The 23,039-nt window shown below is 38.4% G+C and overlaps 1 protein-coding gene across 1 annotated transcript in view; it reads right to left on the bottom strand.

Moving 5' to 3' along the window:
• Positions 1-23,039, bottom strand: part of Adamts3 (ADAM metallopeptidase with thrombospondin type 1 motif 3) — a 175,515-nt gene that overhangs the window by 38,469 nt on the left and 114,007 nt on the right. Inside the window, 1 exon segment of the mRNA XM_048364859.1 lies at positions 638-837. Coding sequence (XP_048220816.1) covers positions 638-837 — 200 coding nt within the window.

Raw genomic sequence — 23,039 nt, 5'->3', positions numbered from 1 at the left:
TTGCACAGTATTATTTTTTCAACGGTAGCTGTCTGCTAATTCTCAAGAATATCAGCTTGGGGATGCTGACAAAATTTCTTCTGAATCTGATTAATGTTCATAAGAGGACATGAAGAACACTATTGAAACCCTTTTTCTTGCGTGTTTAAAGTAACTTCGTGTATTATTAGAGACATCTTAGCTAGGTATCAAAAAGTGAATAAAGAAATTGCTGGCAACTACTATGCAACACTGTGCCACAAGCTGTGCTTTATGCGCTTCTATCTTTCAATGCTGAATGCATCACACTTGTTGAAAAGCACTATGGACACCAGACATTCTTCATCATCGTGAGATACACAGCAATACTGGGGGGCGGGGGGAAGGAAAGATGTTTCACCCTTCACTGTCTTTTAAGTTTTCTGACTGCTCCCAAAGCGAAATGAAAACTTTTTAAAACATATGACTTCCCCTTGATAACAACAGAGAACAGAAACTGCTTCCCTGCTTGGTTTTGTATGCTCACATTTTAAATAGGTGGATCGACATTCGAATCGAAGGCACTGCCGTCGACGGTTTGGGCGGGTGGGCACCGCCCCAGAGCAAGAAGGGATTTAAACGAGCAGAAAGCCCGGCCGACCGAGGAGCCGCTACTCACAATGTTCATCAGGGTGAGGAGGTAGTTCTGCACGTGCTCTTTGCCGTGGAAACGGACCACCGAGTCATCCACTCCCAGAAGCACCTCGATGTTGTACTTGTTTTCTCCCGAGTGCCTGCGGTGCCGCAGGGTCTCATTCAGCTGCTGGCCCAGGTGGCTGGACGCTCGACCTAGATCCTCGAGGCCTTCCAGAGCAGACTCTATCGAGACACAAAAGGAACCCAGGCATTTTCAATCTCCCCAAACGGGCTTGGTGGGACCTTCCTAGAAATCGCGCTTGCTCAGGAGTCTTAACGTTCCCCCAGACAGAACCGTCCGATGCTTTCCAGTTTACTCTGTGAATGACAGGCAGACGTGTGTCACAGGCATTCAGCAGAAAGCATCCTCACAGAGGGTACCACAATACCGTCGTCTGAAGAGCTACGGGCCACACGAACACCCACACCCCACAAGGAGAAGGGAGGTGCATCGTTCCCTTAGCAGAGGAACGGCAGTACAGAACACAAGCCAACCACATCGGGTGAACGGAGACCCTGAATACAAGCTGCACGTCAGCGTGTTTACAGTGCTCAAAGAATTCGTGTGTGCATCTACATTTAAGTCGCCCAACCTCCTTACCATCGTAATTAAAAATTAAATTACAGCATGCATGCAATAGAAGCACAGATCATGCTATGATTATTAACTACCCTGTATCACCTCACTACTTCTGAGGATAAATGCATAGTGAAGGCTGCTAGGGGAAAAGTGGACAGGAACACAGAAGAGAGCTAGGTAATCCTAGAGTTTTTGATATTAGGATTGGCCATTATCTGAGAGTCACTTCCAGCTGCTATATAGAGATACCCAAACCTGTGAGCTATCGAAGTAGAAAGTCAGAAAATGCTTTGTATCCAAGGGAAAAGGTTATGAATAATTTGTATACTTTTGAAGAACTGAGTTATTTCAATTATTTTCCAGATGGATACTTCATAGACAGATACAAAAAGCTATATGTACACATTAACACACGCACGCACACACACACACACACACAAATGTGAGAGAGACAGACATTCTAAGGTTTTCATGACCTGCATTACCTACCTTCGCACAAGTATATTACTAATGAAGAAAAAGTTATAGTGCACTAAAAAACATAATGTGAGGCCATGAGCCAGTGGCCCAAGCCTGTAAGCCTTGCTACTCAGGAGGCTGAAATCTGAGAATCATGGTTGGAAGCCAGCCCAGGCAGGAAATTTCCGGAGACTCTTGTCACCACTAAACTAAGAACAGCCGGAAGCGGAGTTGTGGCTCAAGGGATAGGGTGCTGGCCTTAAGAAAGAGGAAGGTTAGGGACATAGGCCAGGTCTTGAGTAAATGCTCCAGTACTGGTGCAAAAAAAAAAATAATTTGAGGGAAGAAAAGGGGAGGGGATGAATGAATGAGGGAGGAATGGTAAACAAATACAGCCATAACACTCAACGTACACGTGAGAAACTGGGCCTTGCAAATGGGATGTGTGGGGCTGGGGCAGGTGAAGGGAGAATGATGGAGGATGCCACACACACACACACACACACACACACACACACACACACACACACACACACACACTGAAATCCCTCGATACAATGAAAGATAGTAAAAAATTAATCCAAAAAAAATTTTTTTGGGTGCCGGTCCTGGAACTTGAACTCAGGGCCTGGGCGCTGCCCGTGAGCTTTTTCCTTCAGGGCTAGTGCTCTACCACTCGAGCTGCAGCTGCACTTCCTAAGAGTCTCAGGGCTGGCTTTGAACCAGGATCTTCAGAGCTCAGCTTCCTGAGTAGCTAGCGCCAGAGGCGGGAGCCACTGGTGCCTGGCTAAAATATACGTCGATTAAAAGAATAAAAGAAGAAAATATTACAAAGACCTCATTTCCACAAAAAAAATTATGAAAACTCCTAGTAGGAAAAAAAGACCTCAAAATACATTCATCTCTACTTCGGTACACACAAGTCAGAAAGAAATTTACTTTATCAACTGCCTGGATGTGTAAAACAACTCTGACAGAGAACTAGCTCTGACTCACGCTTTATAGAGAGGTTTATTTAATGATGTCCTGGGGCTTGTAACCTGTTTAATTCATCATCTGACATTAATGAATAGGTATTTGCCTCCCCACCTTTGTGGTTTTAGTAAAATGGAGGGGTGGGTGGGGGTATTTCTTGGCCAGGCAGATGGACGACCAAGCTTTATCCACATGGGATTAGAGGAGTAGAAATACAGATTCCACTCCCACCCTTTCAACCTCTAAAACATCTACAGAAACACCAATGCCCTGCCCTTCATGTCCATACACAAGGCACGGGGCTCACGACTATTCAGTTTGAACACTGTACTCAATCTCACACTGACTCAGGCCCACCTGCTAGCTCATGAGTTGGGAATTTTCTCCTCACTAAAGACCCACATTGGCTCCATCACGCACGCACGCACGCACGCTCACATGCACGCACACAATCTCTCACCACTATCCACATCAAGCAGAAAGCTTTCCTCCAAAGACGTTTCTCAAGAGCCACAAACTCTCACTGAGGGCAAGAGAGATAACACCTGCCAAGAACACGACTCTTCAACCCCTTAAGTCTTTTTCACACAGTGAGGATGTGATAGCAAAGGTACAAATAGGAAATTCATACATGAGCCTTTACTACCGAAAATGCACCATTCTGGCTGGCCCGTAAAGAGACAACGTCCGATAGAAATCCACTAGCAATGGGATACTATTAAGTCTGACACATGAAGAAAACTGCACACTTATTACAGAAAGAGCTTTTTCTAACATTCTTGTGGTCTGGCTTTTGCATCCCCTCTTAAAGAGGTAGTTTTCTGCTCAGAGTTTCTGAGATTATATGAGTTAAGGATTGTTAAACTACTATGCATAGTTAAGGATTGTTAAACTACTATACATAGGGCTTCGACATACAATGTTATTGCTGCTACTCTTTGTGATGGCAATTTTCCTACTAAGAAAACCTCAAGTTTAATAGCTCCTATATTTTATTTTGTCTATCATAAATGATATAATTGTAGTTATTTTATGATAGTGGTGAGAGAAAATTCTAGAAATTGGTTTAGGAAAATCTCTACAGTTGATAACAAAAAGATACAAAAAGAAAAATCTAGAATGTGTACTTTCAGTTAAAATTAGGGTTAAACCTAACCATTGGCTTGCTTGTTTAAAAAATACAATATTGGAAGAGGTAATCTTATGGACAATATTTCTCCTCATTCAACATACATCCAGTGACTATCCGAATATATGCAGACTCTTAAAAAAAAAAAACAAAACCCTCCAAACCTCTCTAAGTGCTAATTCTGGGAATCAGGTATACTTGGATTTACGTTTGGAATGGTGTCCCTTGGGAAGACGTAGTGGCAAGCAACTCTATAGGTTTCAGTCACTGTCACAATGCTATGTTAGGCAGACTGGATCAGGGTTTTCAAACATGCTATTAGCAAGAGGTGGCTCCTTTCTAATTCCTCTAAATACGATATACTCTGACCCAAAGCCCTCAATCGAATTGACCAGTATGACCATGATCTCTGTTCCCTTAAGACACTGGGATAGAAACAATTAAAGGTGACTATTCTCCTAATTATGTCCAGTCTCTTGCACATTTGTTTCCTACTTAGGACTGAGAAAAATCTCATAGAGAGCCACCGGCAAACTCAAGAAGCAAAACCAGAGTGGCACTGTATATACTGGGTGTGGTGAACCGTATATCCTCCCTTAGTGGAATGGCTCAAATAGTTTGTTGGCTTAGCCTGCGGCCCTGGATTCACAACTTTTCCGGAAGGAAGCTGAGGAATCGCAGGACTGCTGCGACTCACTCTGAGCGCCCTCCTGCCCTTTCCCTTCCCTTTTCCTCACACTCAATTGAATACACACCTAGGCTTAGAATGCGTTTAAGACTTTTCAGAAATCTTATAAGCAATCCTTTTGGTTCTTAAGAGTGATCTCCCCTTTTCAATCACTGGGGAACGTTTCCAAAGCTTACCCCAGGGATTACTGAAAAGCACGAATATTTTGGAAACATTTTGGTTGCATCTCTTTGCTCATCACTGGATTCTCAATTGCTATAGTTGAATTGGCAGACAGATATTATTCCTGTTTTATTGGATGAATTTTGAGGGAACAAATAAGTGGAGTACAGCTATTTTTAGCTTTAAATACAAATCATCAGTGTTAAAGCAGAATATTACTAAGTATATAGTAATGCACAACTTAAATTGCTGACGTTTAATTGAAGTTCACTTATGCTAATAATGTGTTCAAATGGGATCTGGCTTGTTCTTATGCCTAATCATGTTTTATAAGAACGAAAGAATAGAATTGGTAAAAAATTCTGCCATATTCCAGAAGAAATTCCTGTGGTCTGAAAAATGGTAGGAGACAAAAGCAAAAATGGAAATGTACAAGCTATAATCAAATTCCGAATCTGGCATGAATATCTTAGGAAAGCAATCACAGTTATAGATATTCTGCTCAATATCTATGGCCACTTTCTGAAGAACAGAACAGCCAATTTTATTTGAGATAGCAAGAGTCAATCCACTCCCCCTGTGACTGAGGAGAAGCAAAGTAAGTGGAAGCACTGCTTGTGGTTTGCTGATGTGTATGGAGGGACTTCAATGATGGCTATGGAAGACATCCCCAAAGCTCATCAAAGAAAAGAATCCATCCGGGGATATATCTATTCAGTCCTCTTGCCTAGGGGAATATCTATGACATTAGTTGCTCTAGACGGTGATGACCTAGGAAAGAAGGTGTTTGCTGACCACAGTCAGATAGAGAGGAGTCTGACATTCCTCCATGGTTGTGGGGCTTCCATAACAGTGCTGGATTCGCTCTAAATTTCCTTCACGTGGGAGGGGCGACACGTCTGGTTTAGGCCTCCATTCTGGTGAAACTTTCTTTTATGTGACAGTAACTCTAATCCTAACATAGGAAAACACTGATGATATTTAATCTTGTTGACTAAATTCCTTTTGCATTCCTCTTCCCAATGGGAATTCAAGTTACTTCAATACATGAATGATAAAATAAGGTGGGCTTATCAAAATTAATTGCAACATCTTTCCTTATAATGCATGTACTTAAGAAAGTGAGAAAAAATTGTAATATTTTGTTATAACAAATGCACAATAAGGCCACCATGTATAAAAATTTGGCATTCTTTATGAATGGAATATTGTTATGAAAATGAAGTCACTGGAATACTGGGAGTTGGATTTTCCAAGAGTAGGTGGAGATCCTATGAACAGAGTTAAAAATAGAAGTAAAATCCAATGAAATGTCATTTACCAACATCAGAAGCAGGGACTAGTCAACTCAAATAACTGTGCAGCCTGCTGTGTCATCAAATAGTGATTTTTCCCATTGATGCTTTATTTTTATATTTAAAATGATCACTTCTAATAGGATAAAGCAATCGTATCTCAAATATATGAGAATTCTCTACAAAGTTATGGAATGTTCTCATGAAAAGCAGATATAGTCTTTACAACTAGGAAATTCCATAATGGCAATTCAAAGAACTATATTCAGGCCAATATATAATGTCAAGTCACAAGTCTCACCCTTTTGAAGACACTACCCTATAATGATACAAATTGCTATGATTTATTTTCCCTCAAAATTCTAAAATGCACATTTTTGTATTGACTAGCTACTTTAAGGGATAACATATAGCATTTTAAAAATGTAAAATTCAACCTTCTAAGTAAGCAATGTTTCAGACTTTGAGTCTGTGGACATTAGCAAAAAAATTTAAAATTAGAATTAAAAAGTCAGCTCAATATCCAAAATACGTAACCTTCAATAAGAATCTTATACATGTCAGAATGTTTTTACCTTCAAATAAAAATAAACTTTACTTAAAGCATTCTAAGCAATAAGAAGACACTAGTTTGAATGCAGTAAGCAGATTTACAAGTAGGATCCACCTATAGACCATGAAGGACCTAGTCGCATCTGTCTTTCCATATACAGACACTCTTGGTGAATAAACCTTATCATCAGACTTCTTGAATGTGTTCAAAATGGCAGCTCCAAGTCAAGCATCATAGGGCCCAACACACTGTATCTTCCTATATGTCTTTCTTTGACAAGGCAGGTGACAACTTTTGCTAGAAGTGCTTTGGTACATTGTTTCTATGGTGAGAATCCAATCATAAGTCCATGTTAAAAATCATCCCATAGACTACAACCCCATTTCTTATATAATATAATATAATATAATATAATATAATATAATATAATATATTACACACACGAGAAGAGTACACTGAAACCTATCAAAAGCATTAAAAGAAAGGAGGAAAAATGAAGGGAGTTAGAAGAGAATGATATAGAAAGCTGAATTTCACCAAAGTACACTGTATATACATCATTCATACCTAAATGAAACCTCTCTGTCAAATTCATTTATGTTAATACCACATTTATAAAAAGGGCATTTTTATATCTTCCATATTCTTAGGTAGAAAGAATTCAACTTTCATAGTTCTTTTAATACTTTTGTCTGCTAATTCTAACACAACTTTAAGTTTTGACAGGCTGCTCATTACTGTGGTAAGATTACGTTTGCCTGCTTCTTTGAATATGTAGGAACCTTTATCTTTTAACAAGGTGGATTTTTTAATCTTTTGGGCTGCTAGACTTATATTCTTATAAATATTCTTGTGCTTTTCTTGGATGTAGCTAGATACCGCGAAAAGAGTTTACTCCTTTCAGGCCTTGCATTTGAAATTTATTAGGAAGGATCAGAGCATTATTCAGAGAGTACTAAATTATTCAGAGACCAAAACCTTCCATCTACTCTCCAACGCTGTGTGAATTGTGAGACATTGCTGCTATCTGGCCAATGGGAACAAGAATTATTCCCAGACCCAAGGAGGCGAAAGATGCTGTCACCTCTAATCCTTTCAGGTGGTTCTTTGCCAGGTGTTGTATAGTTTTCTGACATGCATGCACTAGACACAAACTGACATACCAGTGAGGCCCCTGATAGATACATACTAACCTATCAGTGAGGCCCCGGACCGACCTTCCAGGTTCTCTTTCTGGATAGTTCTCTTTCCCCCCTTGTCAGTCCTCTGAACTCTACCTTTAACTCTCATGACTTTTAATCTTGCCTTCTAAACTCTGGAACTGTTTCAGGCTCCACCTGGGGGCCTGTTCCCTGAGGCGCAGACAGGAAACCTTCCGGGGAGTAAGTTGGGGTAACCCTGAAGCTCACCTCATTCTTTTCCATCTCTCAAGATCCATTTCACTCACTGTCTGATATCCAGCCATCCTGGCCCATTGTTGTTTCACGTATTTCGCACATTTCTATTGCTTACAACAAAAGAGCAAATCCAGTCTTTGCTATTCTATATTGACCTAGACTAAACATTCTATATTGACCCAGACTAAACCTTGTTTTTCTATGAACTATGGTGGTTTACAAGCTTTTATATTCTTTCTCATCATGAACATGACTAAGAATTTTCATTTCATGTCCCTAAAATGGCTCTTGGTAGCCGGGTGCTGGAGGCTGAGATCTGAGTCCATGAGACTCTTATCTCTAATTTAACCACCAGGAAAAACAGAAGTGGCGCTGTGGCTCAAAGTGACAGAGCGCTAGCCTTGAACTGAAGCGCTCAGGGACAGCGCCCAGGCCCAGCGTTCAAGCCTCACGGATTGACAAAGCGAAAGACTCTTAGTACTTGAGCGGGTTGTAGCAATGAGGTACTCCGTGTGAAGTTTGCAGTGTGTTTCTAGTAAAAATCGTGTTTCTGTGACACATCAAATTTACACTGCAGAGCGTGTCCTCTAGAAGGAGGGAAATTAAGGTTGAGCAACGTTTAGTCAATCTCAAAAAAATTAACATTCACACTTCTCATCACAGAATAGAATGTAAACTATTTTCTTCATTGAAAACTATCTGATCCAAAAGGTATAATTGTGTTGGTACAAATTCAGCCTTTTAAGAGAAGGAAAACAACCAAACAAAACAAGCTTTGTGCTGTTCATCAGCACTGACATGAAGCGAGCTCAAAAAATGAAAACTATAGCAAACATAAGCATTACCTTACACTCCAAAGAACATGATGTTTGAAATCTACTTCTGTTTTATCCTGAGCATTGTTTCTTTTTTTTTTGTTTTGTTAGAGAATTGGGTTTTTAAACAGCATATGTGGATAATAGAAATTTGAGATGAGCATTAAGAAGACAGGTTTGAGGGTACAGAAAAGAATTGTATAAATCAGAGTTCTTTATGGACCATTCATTAAAATCAACAAGAGCGATGACAGGTTGAAGCGTTAACCAAAAGAGAATTATCGTGCAGTAAATTAAGAAAGAAGCCTCGAGATGATTCATGGTACAGTTCTATCATATCTAAATTCACCATTCTAGATGTGAAATATCCTTTGCATTTTTAGTCCAAGAAACTAAAAAATGTATATGTTTCATTCAAACTGAAACATGACATATTTGACAGGTTAACATGGATGTAGCAATAATATTTTATCACTGACTGTCATCAGCCAATAAATATATTTTTTTTACAAATACCAGACAAGAAACCTAGACTAAGCAGAAACCCAATTTCACATCTCAAATCTTAATGTTACCCTAACTTAGGTATTAGTGATATGTACTCTAATTTGAGCCATTAGTGTACATATTCTGGTTTGAACACTAAGTATGGTGGTCACCTCACTCGTGTCTTTCAGGCCTCAGAATGTCATTTCTAGAAGGCAGGACAATGTAGGCAGTTCTCTTTTTGTGTGTATTTGTCTTCAGTGATAACAAAGAAATGCTTACAGCAAGGCTTCCATGGTCTGGCCAAGATGTTCCTTCTTAGTTGTAGAAATGGGAGCTAGATCAGTTCCTTCTTAGTTGTGGTAGACCAGTTGGCAACCAACCTCCTGATGACACATACTCCCAAACAAGCTGGAACATTCTCCCAATGGCTGATGGCTAGAATTCCACTCGAAAAAATTCGGCTACACGAAATTCAGAAAGGACCCATGTGCTTGTGGAGACACTGTAGAGATGAAGGCTTTCTGAAGCACAGTTCTAGGCCCGCCTGCCAGCTGTGTGGATGCAGAAAGGAAGATGGAGCGAAAGCAGCTGTTTGCTCTCCACAGATAATATCGTCGTGGTAGCTTGCTGGAGTGAGCAGGTGCACAAGCAGAGATTTCATTCCCCTGCCCCTCACATTGCTCCGGGAACTATTCCTGAAATCCAAGTTCCTCCAGTCCTTCCAAAAATTTAATATGCATTTAACTCTTTGCATTAAATCCTTCCATGCTTAACATAGTGTGCTCTCAGTCTCCTGGAACTGAATATAGATATATACATGCTAAGTTACTTAACAAAACTGGGCCTCCACTGGGCATCCGTGCAATAAGAATATTGGGCTCTTTAGCAACCTGAAAGATCCCTCTAGAATTCTGCTTTTGTAAATTTTCACTTTTGTAGAGTTTGCTTAGTATCTGTACTTTTCTCTCCTACATTAATTATTTGAGCCTAGAGCTAATTATTTCATGTAACTATTTTTTACAATGAACACCCGTGAATAATATTTTAGCATTCAGAAAATGTACTAAAAGGTAGGCTATTTACAAAGCAAAGGCAAGAGTTCATTCAGTTAACAGTAAACACTTAAGTAGCGACTACATGTCGGATGTTCTCAAATAACATTTTACAAATTCCTTGACATATTCCAAGCACTTGTTTAGACAAAAAATTCCTCGAATACATCTATCTTTATTCCATTTGCAATTCTAGGCTTTAGTCTGTGAGGCTGCTTCTTTAATGGGATTGGCTTGCGTCAGATAAATGGTTCTGTTCCCTTTATCCTAGACCACTGTGTCTATTTCTTATACATTCTCTCGATAGTCTTCCAATTCAACATTTCATTCCACTCTGCTTTCCAGGTGTTTGTAAATACGTTGCTTTGAGAGATCTTGTTCTGAATGGCTAGAATCCATCCAAGGCCTTTTTATTTAAACAAACAGTCTCTTAAATAAATCAGTCAATGAACTTCAATTCATTATTTTTTTTCTTCTTTTTCATTGTCAAAGTGAAGTACAGAGGGCTTACAGTTTCATACATAAGGCAGTGGGTACATTTCTTATCCAACTTGTTACCTCCTCCCTCAGTCTTCCCCCACCACCCCCTCCCATCTTCCCCTCCCTCTCATGAGTTGTACAGTTGGTTTACACCAACTGGTTTTGTAAGTGTCGCTATCGTAATGGTTTGTCTTTTTATCCTTTGTCTCTCGATTTTGGTATTCCCTTTCCCTTCCCTGGTTCCAATACACGTATATACAGCATCCAGGGTGCTAAGATCAGATACAGTGATAGCAGGAGTAAAACCACAGGAAAGGAATATGAGAGAGAAAAAAGCTACGGTTTCACACAGCATGTTGAAAATAACTACAAAAATGATATACCACTTATTTCCATAACTTAAAGTTCATTTCACTTAGCTTCATCTTATGTGTTCATAAGGGCGTAGCTATTGAGCTATTGTGGTCATCTGCTGTGACTAGCTTAAACCTGTGCTAATTATTCCCTATGAGGGAGACCATAGAGTCCATGTTTCTTTGGGTCTGGCTCACCTCACTTAGTATGATTTTTTCCAAGTCCTTCCATTTCCTTATGAATGGGGCAATGTCATTCTTTCTGATAGAGGCATAGAATTCCATTGTGTATCTGTACCACATTTTCCTGATCCACTCATCTACGGAGGGGCATTTGGGTTGGTTCCGTATTTTAGCAATGATAAATTGTGCTCAATTCATTATTTAACATCCCGAGTTACAGAACTTTCCTACATTGAGCTTCCAATGACTCCTGAAGCATTAATTTATCTCAACGTACCACTTCCTTCAACAACCTTCTTACACTTTTCCAAGCAACTCAAATTCCGCAGTCATATTCACTTTGCTTACATCACAGGACATCACCAAGTTTGATAATTCACTTCTTTTTAGAGTACTGAGGTTTGAACTCAGGACCTTAAGGCTGCTAGGCAAACACGCTACTGCTTGAGCCCATAGCCCTGATTGCTTTTTAAATAGGATCTGACATTACTGCCTGGATGCGCATGGACCTCAGTCCTTTTCTTGCTTCCTCTCAATAGCTGGAGTGACAGATGTGGACCTTCACACTCCGCTCCTGGCTGAGATTCGGAGGGGGAGTCTCCGTTGTTTCCTGGGCTGGCCTCAAACTATGTTCTTCCTATCCAGCTCCAGTAGCTGTGACTCCTGCTGGCTTATTCCTATCATTCCTGATGCATAATATTGTTTAGTCTTGCTATTCTGCCTGAATCTCTGGATCCCATATCACATTTCAAGTCCTGTATGTTCAATCCTGTCTCCTCTTTCCTGAATTTCTGTCTTCTACATCAATCCTAGGTTTAGCTCTTTGAGTCATTTTCTTAAAATGTGACTCTAGGAACTTTGAGTAGAGAAAATTTCCTTTCTTCATTAAGTCTAAACCTTTTGGCATTGGCCAACATAGAGCTGCCTGAAATATATATATATATTCTTTCCCTAGGAGTTAATCTCATTATTCTTCATAATATACTCTTATTTTTGCCATTTCACTTACTTCTTCAACCTAGAAAGTTGTTTGCATGAGCAAAAGAATATCTCAAAAAAATCTTTAAAGAAAATATTCAAAGGCTTCTTTGTTCCAAGACACTAATTTATATCCCTTCACCAAACTCTAATCAGAGCCCAAGAGTAGTCTATAGAGCCAAAACCTCAACCCAAAAAAATGTCTAAGGGTAAATTTATGTATTATGTTCTTTCCTTTTGTTTAATAGACATCAGAGTAAATTCTTGGTAGAGCAACGAATAATCCCAACTAATAAAACTTACCATAACATATAACATCATGTAACAAGGCTGAAAACGAGGCATGTGTTGTAGAATGTTTATTGGTCACATTTCTACTCAGATAAAGGAGTCTCTGGAATGTGAGAGTTAGAGTACTTTTGTCCTATTTCCAGCATATTGATTCCATGCTGCTACAGAAGCAGAGGAACAGTGACATAAATAAATGTCCTCAACTACTAAATATATTGGTGACTTCAAAATACCTAACCATTAGCAATTGAGCCCATTTAAAAATGGGAAAATGACCTTAAAATGTAATTCTATGAATCTGATGAACACTGTTTCTTACATAAATAAACAAATGAGCAACTGAGATGAACAATGTGAGTTTAGAGAAGATGGAGATATAAATGAGCCCCAAAATTATAAGAATGAAAATGGAAGACCACTAGCTAGATGTCACTTTCTAACATTAACAAAAGTTTTATCAAACAAGAACTAGAGAAAATTTATACATTCAAGAACTGGAACTGAGTCCAACCAATTACCTTTTTAAATATACACAGTGGTATGTGCTGTGGCATATAAATCAATCTCTGTAATAACATAATCCAAATGACCCCAAACCCAAAATTTTGGACCATTTTTTTAGATTTCAGATTAAGTAATGGGACATTCAACAAGGAAAATTTATGCAAACACTTCAAAGACCTGAAAAACATCCAATATCAGAAACACTTCTGACCCCAAGCATTTTGGATAAGAAGATACTCAATCTGTATACCAATATATTACATTCCTTACACACATATGGTAAAATCAGTTGTTCTTCATTATTCATGGATTTTCTGCTTGTAAACTTGCCTATTTGCTAAAATTTGCTGTCAACCACAAAACTATCAAAGCTATCTGGTATCAAAGTGGTATCAAAGCTATCTGGAGACATGTACCAAGTGGCAAAAAAAGAAAAAACCACCCCACTAAAAATTAAAATGATTTAAAATGAAGAAATAAATGAGTTACTATTCAGAAGACATATTTATATGGAGAATACAAAAAAAGCTACAGGTCAACTTGTAAAAAATGAATTAAAGACTACAAAATGCATGAAATCACTTGTATTTCATGTAGTAGCAGAAAATAAAAAGTACTAACATTAATTAAAACAATACAAAAATGCTATTTGCAAAAGTATTCAAATAAATTATCAGGGAAAAATCTAACATAAATGTATTGGACTTGCCCACTGAAAAATTATAAGCATTACTTAATGTCATGAATTATTGAGTCACAGAGCTGAAGAAAATATTCCCAATACAGATATCTGAGAAAGTATTCACACCCAGTATATATAAAGTTATCCTACAAAAAAAGGACAAGAGAGACATCTCAATTTTTTAAAATGTCTATGGGTATGTATTTCACAAAAATAACATTCTAGTAGCTAGCAGATACATATGAAGTTTCTCAACTTGGCTGAACACCAATTAAATCACATTATAATCACTATAATGGCCAAAACTGATATAGAAATTGACAGTATAAAACATTATACAGTGTCACATCCTGAATGTTAAAACGTATACAGGTAGGTACATGAGCCTTTTTAAGCCCCTTTGTCATTATATACTAAAGTTGATATACCTATGACAGATCAACTCTATTCTTACATAAAAAAATAAAATTGGGTACACATGTAAACTTACGATAGAATATGTACGAGAATATTCATAAACTTGACAGGTTTGGGAAACCATAATAAATTTACATAAGCAATTTGTTCTTAAATTTAATTAAATAACAAATTGCTATTATATACAAAAACATAGACAGACTTTCTAGATATGTTAAGCAAAAGCAGTCTGATTAAAAATAAAACCAAATACTGTGTTGTTTCATTTAGTGGCGCTGTAGCTCAAGTGGCAGAGTGCTCGCTTTGAGAAAAAGAATCTCAGGGACAGTGCCCACGTCCTGAGTTCAAACCCCATGACAGCAGGCATACACACACACACACACACACACACACACACACACAGTTTAGGGTAATGAAAATATTATATAATAATATGTACAATAGCTATACTTATTACAATTCACTGAGGGTGAAACAAGATTAAAGAACTCTTCCGTATTTATACTATATATAAACACATTTACATTTAGCTATATCTATAGATATCTATACCTATACGTACAAAAAATTGCCATAGCCTGGCACTGGTGGCTCACGCCTGTAATCTTAACTACTCAGGAGGCTGAGATTGAGGGGTCATGGTGCAGTCCAGGCAGAAAAGTCCTCATGAGTCTCTTTTCTCCAATTAACCACTCAAAAATCAAAGTGGCGCTGTGGCTCAAGTGGCAGAGAGCACAGAGAGGCTCAGGGACAGTGCTCAGGCCCCGAGTCCAAGCCCTTCAACTCTCTCACACACACCAAAATGCAAAAAGATTCAATCGTAAATCCATTCGGTCGCACGCTCATGACAGATAAGCCCAGAAATATCACCCTCGGTCGAATACTATATAAATCCCAGAAAGGCATAATTATGCATTGAGCTACTTGATGAAATATGACTTAGGCACGAATGACTGAGGCATTCTGCAAAGACTGCCTTCCTTTCTCCCCAAAAAGTGATTGGATAGCAAAAACACTGTAAATCAATCCGCAAAATTTACTTCCCGGGAGGTAAAATGTCTGGATAATGTAAACCTTGCTAGCGTACACAGACATGTGCCAGATTTTTGCCAAAGTTGCCTATGAGATCATTCTTCAAAAGGCCTTCCCCCATGCTCTTGACATGATATAAACTCCTCTGGTATTTATGTATGCTAGATATCCCTTCTGTATACTTTAAATAAATCCAGCTGTCATTCTAGCTAGCACAAAAGAAACCATTTCTCTTCAACACTTTTCTGCGCATAGGACTAACCTTATTCTCAGGGTGGGCACCTGGGCACCTTCCTGCGGTGGGGCCCTCCTATCTACATTTCTAGAAGCACCCAGGAGGTCCAGGAGTCATTACAGTTAGGTTGCATTGTACTTTGTTATCCTCTGCTCTGACGTTCACTCTCTTTGATCTGTTTGTTTTAAAAGGGTGATGGATTTACTATAAGATCTTAACTAGCTTGGATGACAGACAAATGCAATAAACTGTAAAGTCTATAACCTCTTATCCTTCAAAAACATTGTCAAGCTTTTATCTGCTCTTTAGATGACTTGTCTGTCACATCATGGCAGCAATGCTAACCTAGAACCTAATCAGAAGGAAAGGAACGAAAACAATGTCTTTCCTGATGAAGGATTCCCTTGTGCATAACATGATCTCTGGCTAATTAAATGCTCAGTTTAAGAGAAATTTTCTCAGACTTGGAGAGTAAACATCCAAGTCTGTTAAGAAGGAAATTCAATTTGCATGTGTGGACGTATCACAAAGAAGCCCACTAATATACAAATTAACATGTTAGTATGAAAAATTTCAGAAACAACACACAGGGTAACATCCTAAGAATTGGGATCAATTGAGATAAGTAATTTTAAAGGCCAATATCTGTTGTTAAAATATAGTAAAGCTTTATAAACTGATAAAGTGAGTTTAAACTAGGCTGAGAGATAGGAGCCCCCCTCTCCCCCAAAAAGAACATGTAAAAAAAATAATACAAGAGCAAACCAAAAACTGAAAATGGAACCTTTGGACACTGTTGATGGGAATGTAAAGTAGTAAAGCCATGATGGAAAACAGTATAGACAATCCTTTAGAATTAAAACACATTTGACACCACTGGGTATACCGCAAAGAAATCTAGACATCCCTAATCACTGCAGCTCTACCTGCAGTAGCTAAGAAATAGGAGCAACTGAACTAGCCATCAATGGTGTGATGGATACAAACAATGGACTTGTCATACACAATGGAATAGTGTTCAACCACAAGCGATGTCCTATTACTATTAACATCACGGACAAATTAAGGGGTCATTATACTAAGGGAAATAAGCCAGGTACAGACAGACAAGTACGTCACGATCTTATTCATATGTGAAATATTGAGAAGTTGGGCTCACAGATATCGACAGTAGAATGGCAATTACTAGAAGCTAGGAGAGATGGATGGAAGGACGCAGAGAAGGACAGAAACAAGAAGTTCTGCTGCACTGCTGCATAGCAGGGCGACTAAAAAAACGACAATGTAGAATATATGTTTTAAAATGCAGGTAACATATTAAACAATGTGAAATTTCTTCTACCTCCCAATTCATTTATTGCTTTTTAATTTTCACAACACTAGTGTTTTACAAACTTCCTTCATACAAAACTTTATGAAAATAGAAATGAAAAATGATCAATTACTAAAAAATTTTATAGAACAAGGAAGACAACAAATAGAAGCAGTGTAAGATTAACATGTTTATGAAATGCTATACTGAAAAGCTTCCTAAAGGGAGTATATATCCAAATAAAGATATTCAAATACATAAATATAGTCAAGTAAGCATTCTCGAAAGTTCTACATTTTTATTGTTTCATTATTCCATAAAGTTTTGGGGTGAAATGAGTTGGGACACAGAGTCTCATACGCACACCATGTGTCCGTCAAACGTGAAAGACCCAGAGTATCTTATTGAGAGGACAGAAATGATGCAACTAGAATCAATTTAAAAAGGAAAAGAAACAAATTTTTAATTCCTTAGCAGGACAGATAGGATATTTTAGCAACAAGGCAAACGTGCACTTTCTTATTTCATTTAACATGATGTCTTCCAGGATTTCATTCTCTTTATGGCTCAATCATATACTGTATCGTACATATGTACCATATTTTCCTTTCATTCGTAGGATGATGGGCACCTATGCCAACTCTATGTCTTAGCTGTCCCAAAGAGTCATAATTTACATAGGTATAAAAGTGTGTCTTTTATATGTTGACTCCATTTCTTTTTAATATATACCAGGAATGAGCTTTAGGGAAACACGATGACTCAAATATTAAATGTTTTCTATCAAACAATTGTGTGTAGTAGATAATTGAAGATAAATAACTGAGTAGGAGATGACTTAAAAATCCATGACATTTTTACCCCACTAGACTAATTTTGATTTTGATTTAATGTTGGACAGTGGAGCAGAGAAGTCAAGAATAGGCAAAAGAGATCACTGCTGAGTCACAGATGCCCTTCAAGACCATGGATGACGCATGAGATGAATTCAGGTTCATAGATTCCCAAGAAGTAAGGAATGAAGAAGCCAAAGTCCACGTCAGAAGCGAGGTTCAGAGAAAAGAACCTTACTCCCACAGTTTCATCCTGGAGAAATTAATTTTTAAAGAAATAACGTAAGTTGCTAAGATCCAAGTAACAATTTGCTAAATAGTGAAGCAAAGTTGTTGGCTTCCTTATGCATACTGAAGAAGCCAGGGCCTCCATACCGTCTCCAGACTGGTAACTGGGCCACTGATAGACCATACCAACCAGGTGAGCCCAGAAATAGTCACAAACTAACCTCAATTCAGTTTAGTCCTTGACTAGATTAAGGCAATAATTCTTTCGATTTGTTTCATTAGAGTATTATCACATCATCCTGTGTTTTCTCTGGTTTTCCACATACAATGTCTAGCATTAAATCATGACAACCTGGTTAACAAAAGAAAATAGACAATGAAAAGACAAGAATGGTGATTGAGTGGATATTTACTAATAGAGTTCACAAAGTAGAAATTTTGGTCAGGAAGTTAAAAACTACCAAAAAGATTTAAATGGCATTTGTAGAAATGGAAAATTAAAGCCTTAAGATTAAGAACTCAATCAATAGGTTTAATTGCCAATTAGATTGTTTTTATGACATTTTATTATCTTTAAGTTGCTGTACAAAAGAACTGCCATAGTATAAAGCAGTTTATGAGCACAATGGGTCTTGATCAATGTCATCACTATTCTCCATAGCAACGATATGAAATCAGCCCAGATGCCCCTCAGTGGATAAATGGATCAAGAAAATGTGGTGTATATATACCATCAAATTTTACTCATCCATTAGAAAGAATAATATGGCAAAGAAATGGAAAGACCTGGGAAAAAACCATGTTACAAGAAGTAAGTCAGGCACAGAGAGACAAAGAATATATGGTTTTCCTTACCTCAGAAAGACATATTTAGCTTATAAACTTGTAAGTCAATATGTTGGATGGTATGAAAATGTATACAAATGTACTAATGCAATATGGTAGATTCAAGGGAGAATTCAAGTAGTGTGATTCCTTAGAATGACAAAGCCAAAGTTCAATAAAATAAACACTGGGAATCAGGTTCCTGAAAGGGATGGGGGCGGGGAGGGTTAAGGGGAAAAGAGAAAAAAATGAGAAGAAGGAGAGAATGCAGTCAAGAATTCAATATATATTCTACAAAATTGGGAAGAGATGGGTAGGGAAGGCATGGACAGAACTGTTGAAAGGGGTTGACAGTGATTGAGACGCATTGCATTCATCAACTGCTTTGTTAAATCGCAACTCCGTTGTACAACTACTTAAAGATAATAAAAATGGGACAGTGTGAATATATTTGACATCGTCACCTATAGCGAGGTTAAGATTGTCACATAGATATAGACAGATACATAGGTACATGCATCCATACATATGTCATATTTAATATCACTGGAGAAAAATATGAATAAAAATTTTCCAAAAGTGATAAATAACATAGAGCTACTGCTTTACAAAGCATAACAAAATTCAAGAATGGAAAAGCTAGGATGGAACTCAAGGATACAGCAATTGACTACCAACACTACCAGGGGGGAAAAATGATAGGAAAAAAAAACCAACAACAAAGAAAATCATACCTGCTAATGAAATCCAAAAACAGAGGGAAAACAGTAGCATCAGCCATAGAGAAAAAGAAATATTATTTGAGGGTTCCAAATGTTAGTTCTGATAGTGTGACCGGCAAGTGGACTTCATCGTAGAAGTCAAATGTCAACGGAATCATTTTTAACATGATGAATGAAAATATTCTACTAAAATAACCTTTTAAAATGATGACACACACAAAGGCATTCAACACCACTGGTGAAGTTAGCCAGGACAGCAAACTCAGTACGTGTGTGAGGCAGGAGGGACCAGGAGTTAAAGGTGAGGCTGGGCTTCACAGAAAGTCCTTGTCCCAAAACACCAAGGGAAAACAAAACTGCTGTCAGCAACTCTCAGGGATGGATATACCAAGGGTAGTTTTTTAAACAGAAGTGGTAACTGAAACAAACCTGGATCTGTTAGGGGGCGGGGGAATAGCACTTGTTATTGTTTGAATATGAAGTGTTTCCCCCCAAAGGACTAAGATGTTGAAGGCTCCACAAACACACAACAGAAAAAAAAAATCAGCATGGCCCCAAGTCAAATCAATGGAAAGAATGATAGAATATTTCTACAGGACCAATTCGTCAAAAGTAGCAATAGAACAAAAAAGAATACTGCTACAGTTAGGAAAATGAGTATATCATAGACAGTTTTGTGGTAATGAATTTTAAAATTAAAAAATGAACAAATCCCATAAAGCCACAGCTTACTACAAAGTGATACATAAATAGAAAATATGAATTTATATGTACATATCAACATAAGGTAATCAGAATTCAATTAAAAATCATTATCGAAATTAAAACAAAGCTGGGCATTGATGGCTCATGCATGTAATCCTAGCTACTCAGGAGGCTGAGATCTGAGGATTGCGGTTCAAAGCCAGCCTGGGGAGGAAAGGCTGTGAGACTCTTATCTCCAATTAACCACCAGAAAGGCAGAGTGGCATTGTGGCTCAAGTGGTAGAGCACTAGCCTGAGCTGAAGAGCTCAGGGACAGCGCCCAGGCCCAGAGTTCAAGCCCCATGACCAATTACAAAAAAATTAAAAACAATCCTTAGGAAACCATGGAAACAACTGAATTTAGTGTGGAAGATTAATAGAAAATCAGTGTAAAAATAGATTTAATATAAAAGGATAAAATTATTTTATAGAAATGAATCATGACAAACATTGCATTCCTAGAAATATTCTCAACAAAATGTGTGCATCAAAAACAAAAACGTTCCTAATAGCTCTATCTACGGTAACTGAAATGCAAACTGCCTGGCACATTAACCATAAGGAAATAGTGGAATGGATACGGTTCATCAACAAGATCAGTGAACTCTACCCATACGAACAGGTACATTTCACAAAGACAGATTTAAGTGAATTCAGCTAAAACGAAAGACTGGTCACTTACTTAAAAAAATCAAATCAGTCATAATAATTTACAATAACCCTAGCTACTCGGGAGGCTGAGATGTAAGGATTACGATTCAAAGCCAGCCTGGAGAGGAAAGTCCATGAGACTCTTATCTACAATAACCCAGGAAAAAGCCCAACGTGGAAGTCTAACCCAAGTGGTGGAGCAGAAGCCTTGAGTGAAAAAGTAAAAGGAGCACCCAAACCTTGTGTTCAAGCCCTAGGACCTATTCCAAACAGGACGACAGGGAAAAGAGGAAGGGAGGGGAGGAAGGAAGGAGGGAGGTAAAGGAAAGGAAGAAAGGAAAGGAAAGGGATGTGAGGTATTTATTCGTACAAACCAGTGATCAGTGTTTCAGTGGAGAGAAATACTCTAGAATAAGCATGCTGTATTTCCCTGGACAGGATGCAGTACAAGTCAAGTGCTGGTGGTTGATATGCTTGTAATCGGACCACCTGGAGCGGCAGAGATTATGGAGTAGGCCAGCCAGGCATGAGCATTTGGCAGATCTCATTTCATCAGAAAAAAGCTGGACATGGTATAGGTATCCGTAATTCCAGCTACGGCGGGACGCAGAGAACCGAGGATTACTATCCAGGTCAGCTGGGGCAAAAAGGAATATACTATCTCAAAAGTAACCAGAGTAAAACCGAATGCCTACTTAGCAAGTGTAAAACCCTCAGTTCAATAACCAAAAATAAACCAACAAGTAAATAATCTAAAACCAAAAGTTTTCAAAAGCGACAGCTACTCTGGCAACGTAAAGAAAAAAAATGTACGCTTCTAAGTGTTTTCTATAATATTTTTTCCTTGTAACAATAAAAGCATGTTTTTATTTCATTTAAAATCTGAGTGGTAACTTGTCTGTTGTACTGCACAATTAGAAACATAGTACAGATTCCCTATTATTATTTTCTTGCTATGCTTGGAATCGCTCAAGCCAAGGGTTGTTTTTAGCATTAAGCAGCTAACTCAGAAGTAAAGAAACCAGTCACAAGGGATTATCTCGTTTGGAACCGCAGAATTATTACACATGTGAATTATGTAAAAATTGAATCATTTTATGTGGCACAAAGGAAGCAAGAGTTATAAATAGAAGAAAGTAGATGTCACTAATTATTAACTAGGCAATATGAGAATCGACCCTTCCATAAATAGATTTTTATATTTTTCCCTTACACGAGATTTTCCTCCACTTCTGGTTCCTCCATCCTGTCTACCTTAGTGTGTTATTTATTGCTATTTCAGTTATATATTTCAAGGGAATGAGGTGAATGATTGTATTTTTTTTTTGCATAGTTCCCTGGTTTTAAATACTGTGAAAATAATTTGTTTGTAAATGTGGAACCTTAGTTCATATGACATCAAACACTACAACAGAAATGGATAGCGAGGAATAATCTCACCAACACCACTAATTCTAGTGATTAGAATGATCCAAGATCGCTTTCTCTTGACGTAAATAAAAATAGGCATTTCTAAGCCGTTCCAAAGCTACTACCCATGCGTTACTGATGGAGTCCTTCACTATTTCCTTAGGAAAGCTGTCCCGTATCTCACAAGTGACTATGTCCAAGGAAGCCACTGTTTATAGCCTTACTTCGGAGCTGCTAGCCCTGAAATGTTTCCTCCCACCGTATTTCTTCTTGATCTTCCTGGCTACCTCTTTTATTACCAATTCCTCCATGCCATGTCTAGCATTATCTCACCCTTCAGATTTTATGTGAGGTGCTGTCTCCCTTGCTCAAAACTGTGACTCAGTATGCCAGCCCTTGGCAACCGTAAGTAAGGACTTGATTTCATTCTTGTGCAGCAGCAAATTGGCGCGGTAAGCCTGGCTCTATCCCAAGGCCTGGCCCCCAGGTGGCCACTACATTTCTGGGGGTGCAGGCCATTCAATTCAACAAGTCTTCCCTGAACACCTACTAGGTGCCCAATACTCTGCCAGATGCTGGAAGAAGAAAAAAAGTTAATGAGTAAAACAGAGGCTCCTGGCTCTTCAAGAGTTTAGAATTTAATGGAAAAGACAGAGCCTAAACGAGTAACTGCACAGATATATGATCACAAACGGTGGTGCGTGAAGCTCAGAGAAGGCTCTGGCGACTCTGAGGACGTAAGACATTTGGCCTGACCCAATGTGCAGGGTCAGGAAATATTTCCAACAAGTGACATTGTGCCAGTATCTAAAGAGTGACTGCCAGGTAGATTCATTCCTGGCAGCCACGGGCAGGCCGGGGGAGGGGTGCCCAGGAAAGGGGAGGTCCTTCCTGTTGGAAAGCTATTAAAT

Source organism: Perognathus longimembris, chromosome 16 (genome assembly GCF_023159225.1).
Source record: "Perognathus longimembris pacificus isolate PPM17 chromosome 16, ASM2315922v1, whole genome shotgun sequence".
Classification (NCBI taxonomy): Eukaryota; Metazoa; Chordata; class Mammalia; order Rodentia; family Heteromyidae; genus Perognathus; species Perognathus longimembris.
The sequence above is the reverse complement of the archived record's forward strand: the minus strand, read 5'-3'. Positions and strand labels throughout refer to the sequence as shown.